This window comes from Carlito syrichta, unplaced genomic scaffold (assembly GCF_000164805.1).
Source record: "Carlito syrichta isolate Samal-C Ts95f unplaced genomic scaffold, Tarsius_syrichta-2.0.1 Scaffold104737, whole genome shotgun sequence".
In the NCBI taxonomy this organism is placed as follows: Eukaryota; Metazoa; Chordata; class Mammalia; order Primates; family Tarsiidae; genus Carlito; species Carlito syrichta.
In genome coordinates this window covers 65,938-72,215 of record NW_007048833.1, presented here as the reverse complement: position 1 = coordinate 72,215, position 6,278 = coordinate 65,938, and the positions used below count along the sequence as shown (strand labels likewise).

General features: G+C 47.3%; 1 protein-coding gene across 1 annotated transcript in view; it reads right to left on the bottom strand.

The window, feature by feature from the left end:
- Positions 1–1,798: 1,798 nt before the first annotated feature.
- Positions 1,799–6,278, bottom strand: part of LOC103268221 (DNA helicase MCM9-like) — a gene marked incomplete at its 5' end in the record, with an annotated part of 56,423 nt that continues 51,943 nt past the window's right edge. Inside the window, one exon of the mRNA XM_008065770.2 lies at positions 1,799–5,860. Coding sequence (XP_008063961.2) covers positions 4,465–5,860 — 1,396 coding nt within the window. The remainder of the gene's footprint in view (positions 5,861–6,278) is intronic.

Sequence of the window (6,278 nt, the reverse complement as noted above, 5' to 3'; positions counted from 1 at the left end):
CGCGAGCGGCACGAGCGGCACGTCGAGAGCGAGCCAGGCAGCTCTGGCCGCGTGCTCGCGAAGACGCAGTTACCGCCTCTGCAAAACGCGGACGCCAGCCCCAGCGCGACAGGCTGCTGTGAGGGTTAAATCAGCCGACGCGTGGACAGCGCTCAGAAGACAGCGAATGCGCCCCGGCGGCTCGCCCCGACTTGCAGCCTGCTCGCCACCCAGCTTCCCGGCAGGTCGGCGGCCACTGAAAAGGAGACCTGAAGTGCTGGGCAACATTTCAACACAGGTTTTGCTGATTACAAAAGCTGTAGGTCAAACCGAGTTTGCGCCCACATAAAAGCACACCTAACACAAAGGACTGTTTTCGAGTGGCTCGACGCTGCCAAGGCATTAAAATGTCAGCCAGACACAAAGACTGGCCTGAACGTAGTTTGTGCACGTAAGGCACATCCATGAGTTTCTAGTTCTCGGTGAGATCTGGCCCAGCGTGTACACCTTGTTTCTTCCCTTGAACCACAGCTTGCCCCAGAGTTTACAGACGCAACTTTGTTGAGGCTGCTTTCACGCCTGTCAAGTTCACGTTTACAAACGTGACACTTAGATGCACACTTAAACCTTTAAGGAAGAGGGGCGGCCGTGTAACTGAAGAGGGCGTTACCAGGGGCAGTTACCACAGCTTGCTGGGTGTGACCGGCGAGTGACAGTGAGGAGGACGTGTGTGGGTGACATGCAAGAGGGGACAGAGACAGCAAAACCCCAAGTGGAGCGAGTGCGAAAGTGAGCCGGGAGCACGTCATCCTTCTTGAATGTTAACCATATGGGAAGTAGACACAGAAGATGTGATTCTGAACACTGATGAGCTTCCCACATTGCAAGGCCCATAGGTTTGGATCTAAGTTCTTTGATAAGCTGCGACTAAAAAGTTCACCTGGTCCAAGGCAGTCCCTGCGACCTAGAATTCCAGGGCAGGCTGGCTCTGAACTCCCGAGTATTGTGGATTGGTGAAAGGTGAGCTCTTTGTGGTTGCCCAGAGGAGATCTTCTCTAGCATGCCCTCAGTTAGGCGGGGAGTTTGCTCTTGGAGAAAGGGCAGAAATAAAGTACTCATCAAGTAGATATACATTTGTTTAGAATTAAATCTTGTCAACCAAGAATACATTTTTTAAGTTTTGGTATGCCTTCAAAAAAAAGTTGAAAATTTGATTGAATTATGTCAAAGAGTTAAGGAGAAAATGCTTGTTTTGTCTGTTATTTCTATAAGACACCAAAAATCACAATAAAATCCCTACCCCAAGTTTTAGAATACTACATAAATATACACTGAAGATTAACCTTTTTTTTTTTTGAGTTGGAGTCTCACTCTGTTGCCCAGGCTGGGGTGCAGTGGCACACTCATGGCCACCCTAGCATCAACCTGTGGGGCTCCGGTGATCCTTCTGCCTCAGCCTTCCAAGGAGCCAGAACTACAGGCGCATGCTACCACGCCCAGCTAATTTTTGATTTATTGTAGAGACGAGGTCTTGCCAAGTGGCCCGGCCTGGGCTTGAAGCCCCAGGCTCAGGCCATCCACTCGCCTCAGCCTTCCAAAGTGCTGGGATGACAGGCTGAGCCACCGAGCCCAGCCGGAGATTAACCTTTACAGGCTGACTTATGTATACAGTTATAATAGAATTTAAATTCTGGTTTGGTCCTCTCACAAAGAAAATTTAGTATAGTATTTATTGTGTTCAAATAATTATACATTATTAAAATGCCTTGAAGGAGTCCACTCAACTGAAATACAACTATTTTGTCAAGTTGATTCAGAATTTAAACAATGTTCTTTACTGTCCAGAAATGTAATCTTTTAGGCTGTACATATTCTACCTGAGACACCTTGGCACACACGTTAAAGACCATAGAGAGAAAGTTTTAGTCATCATGAAATCACATCTCATAAGAAAAGTAGGACACGGCTGGATAAAATGTCACCTCAGGACATTAAAACATTTCCAGCTCTGGACTACTGAGAAATGGCCCATCAGCAGTGAGAGGACTTTGTCCACTAGTGACCCTTCCACACACGAGACCCGGAGGCCAGAGTTTGGTCTCTAATACGACTCACCTCTGACAGCAGCAGAGTCCCTTGGGGCAGGAAAAAATCAAACGGGTCTGGAATATCATGGTGTTTTCAGATAGCATGGTTACTTTTAGGAACAACAGAGTGCTGAGAGGACACTGGAGTCAACATAGAGAACTTTGACTCAGCTGTGTGACTTCAAGCTTAAATGTAAGTACAATGAGGTAGCTATAACAGGCAGCGCTAGAAGTTTATCTTTTTAATAAGTACGGTGTTTATCCAGGCTGAGTGTCTCTAATCCAAAATCTGAAGCTTTTTGATTGCTGACATAACGCTTTTTCAAAGGAAATACTCGTACGAGCATCTTAGGCTTCAGATTTTCAGGTTTGGGAGGATCGACCAGTGAGTATAAGCATAGTATAAATACTGCAAAATCTGAAAAGACTCAAAATCTGGTCCCAAGTATTCCAAATAAGGGATACTCAACCTGTTTTGAGTATTTTATTTCTTTGAGTAATTATGCCTGCTAATAATAATTAGGTATGTGGTTATTTCTATCTGTAAGCACCAAAGAACAAACATATGGGACCTGTAATTTGGCCAGATATCTTGGCAGAAGGTAGTATAACTGAGAATAGGATGGGCTGATTCACAGATAACAGGATGTGGTGGGCACAAGTAATAACCAAGCAGAAGGTGGCACAGGCGGTCACACGCAGTCACCAAGGAAGACAGTCAACTCAATGCTGCATTTTAAAATGTGAATTGCCCAGTGTCTTCAAGGGACAAGTTAACTAGAAAAATTAAATCTCTCTTACTAAGACATGAAACCTCCAGAGTCTGAAGTCTCAATAAATGCAAACATTCTGAGTGATGAGAGCATCACGGATCAAACTACCCGATAGGATAGCTGCCAGCCGTGCAAAACCTAAAACATCACTGCTACAAACATCACTGCTACAGAGCGAAAGATACAGAGTTTCAAAGACAGAAGTTGCTACTCAAGGGACTTAAACATTTACCATTACAAAAATAGGCAGCTCCTCACTGTGGCTCAGGTTTGTCCAGACCAGGATTCAACTGGTGAAAAAATCGAATCCTTTCTTTTTCCTTTAGTTCTAGTAAGAACTCTGAAACCCAGGAAAGTAATAATAATGAAAGATTAGGAATATAGCAAATTAAGAATCATACTACATGGGGAACAAGTATTAAACAAGTACAGAAATAATACATTTCTTAAACCACAGTCTTGAGATTTTAGAGTACATTTATGGACATGCAATAATACTTTTTATAATCATTCCTCATACATCTCTTTTTATCAGCTCTTTAAGGTGTTTCAAGACTTCAAAAGACTCATCCATACTAAATTTGTATTCACAGTTTAAAACTTCAGAAAATTTAATTAGTCAATTTTAGAATTTTTTAATGTTTCAATGCTTAAGAAAAATTGGATTTCCTAAATGTGTTTTCTCTACATGACTTTAATGAAGTGAACATTAAACAGAGTACACACAGTTCTGAGTCTTTTTCATGTCCAAAAGTTCCTCAGACAATTGAAAAATCTAACGTTCATGGTACAAATCCATACTTTGGAAGAGAAAGGCTACAATTATGGGATTCTAACAGCCCGCTATGAGCGTGCCATTGTGCTCCAACCTGGGTGACGGAGTGAGACTCCAACCCCCCCCCAAAAAAAGAAAAGAAAGTACCGCAACGCCTGCTTCTTCCAACCACAGGACTTAAGCTGTGTTGAAAGTGGGCCAACGAGAGGAAAAATAATCTGAAGCACAAAATGTTGGCTCAAGAAAGGAAGGAAACCTGGAAGGTCAGGGCTTCAGAAAGGCCCGGCTTGATGACTTGCCAGCTCTTTGGGAATACTGTGGAATTGTAGGATGCCTTTCAAAGAGAAAAGCTTGGTCACATTTGATTGGATGCACACAAGCAAACACAAACATAATATGAGAAAAAGCACATGATTTTGGCAGATCATCCCAAACGATGATAAATATGCAATGTACTTGGCACATTCCAGGTGAAAGCACAGGAGACAGACAGACAAAGTGTTCATCTGGCTGTTAGGCTTCTGAGTGAATGAAAGGAGAGACTTGGGAAGGCCCTTTCCCCCTTAAAAAAATAAGTAAAAAGCCAGAAACATCTTTAGGAATACAAGCACTCCATTGACAAAGTTCAGCAGAGCATCAACTAACTCAACCCAAGTGCTGACCCGAGCTGACGCGACAACTATGAAGTCATGAAGACAAACTCGAAAGGGTCACGCCTGGGGTGGGGTGGGGGTTCAGAATGGCCCTCGGAGTGGCCCACTGTTCTTACACCTATAAACACCACGCCGAGGCCCTGACGGGGCTGGGTGGAGCTGGGGAAGACGGAAGCTCACCAAAAAGCTTTCCAGAATTATGGCTTTTTCTTCATCTCTTCATCCCAGTCAAAATCCAACGCTTCATCATCTAGCTCTAACAGAGTGAAGAGAGAGTTTTGGGGAAGACTCAGTTTCTCCGTGGACGCCTGGAGCTGAAAAGACCTCCTTTTACTGCCGAGCACTGGAGCTGTGGGTGGAAGGACTGGGCCTCTCTCAGCCCGGGCCTTCCTCTCAAGAGGAGCGGACTCTGACTTGGGTTCCGATGGCGGAGTAAAGGAGAAGTCTGCCAGCCTGGCTAATGTGCGAGCGTGGACCGTGCTGCTTTTATGCCTGCGCGAAACCTCCTCCTTGGTGTCTCCCTCGCCAGTGAGACGAGCACGCCCAGCCTCGTTCCCAAGCTCAGGCTGCACCCCTCTCTTCCCAGGGGCGCACCTCTTCTCTCTGGACCCGCCTCCCTCGGGCGGCTGCCACGACACCTCCTCCGTCTCCGTCTCGGCCTGCGGCTGAGCTGAGTGCTTGTGTCCTGAGAGAGATGTCAACTTTTCCGGACCCTTCACAGGCAGGGCTGCTTCGCTTGTTCTGTGCTGGGAAACTTCAGGGCTAGCAACCGCTCTTGTCCTTGTGCCAGGAGATACACGGCTGCGGCCTTCAGGGGAGTGGGTCAGCTTTGACGTCTGCCTGAAGGTAAATCTTGCCAGTTTAGCCACTGGGGGACCTGGAGTCTCAATGTTTTCACTTGCAGGCTCTTCTGCCTGAGCAAGTGACGCCAGCCTCCTCCTCCCGGGGGTTTCCAGCGCTCTTTCTGGACTACGCACAGCAGTGGACGGAGGATGACAAGGTGCCCCGGTGGCACTGCCAAACAGCTTCTGGGCCCTCGCCTTGCAAAGCTTGTGCAGTCCCCTAGGGAAGTGGAAGGTCAGGACCGAGCCCGGGTCCTCAGCGTCAGGAGCTGGGGCTGCCCCTTCTGCTGCTTGACGCTCTGCAGTGTCTGGCCCCTGGAGAGCACCTGTCTCTCCGGGTGATGGGGACTGCCCGGTGTCCCCTGTGCTCCTTCGGCCTGGCTCACGCTTTTCCTTACCCTGGGATTTGCTGTTGGAGATCTTCAAAGCCTTATTTTCCTCGGATGTTCTGGGACCAGGTGACACAAGAGCAGTGTTTTGAGGGTCAATCGGATGAGCAGCCATGAAGTCAAACCAGTCCAAACTGTCATCTCTGCCACTTCTGTGCTCGGCTGAATTGGCTCTACTTGTTAACTTGCGAGGTCGCGGATGGGGTGGGGGACCTGGACATGGGCTGACCCAGGGACTGCCTGCAGGAGAGGAGGCATGTGTGCCACAGTCCGTGTCCCCCGGATCACGTCTCGAAGGTCCTGGGGTGGTCTCTGCCTCCACTGCCCGCGGCTGGGACCGGTGCACACTCGGATCCTGTAGCCTGTAGCAGAAATAAAGAAGAACAACACGCACAAAGGGGAGATAGTTTGCTCTAATCTTCCCATTTCTGCAGCGTCTGAGATGCCACGTTAAAGGTCTAAGTCCAGTGTGATTCCAAGTTAACATCAAATATAGTCTCCTAGAGCAGCCGAAGGAAATTACCTTTTTTAGCAACATGGAATCGAAGTGCTCTGATCAGCATTCATTTAACCTGAAACTAGTAAAGAAAATGAAGTGGAAAAGAAAGAAAAGAAAGTTGTCCGTATTTTAGATCTGAAAGTCCAATTAATTCGTTGAATACTGTGTGGAGGCCAGTAAAACGCCTGTCACGTTAAGAGTACGGACGTTTGGCAGACCTGTCAACACCTGCTCGGCAGCTGACCAGAGACCAAGTGAGCTGCCCTCCAGCTGTTCGGGAG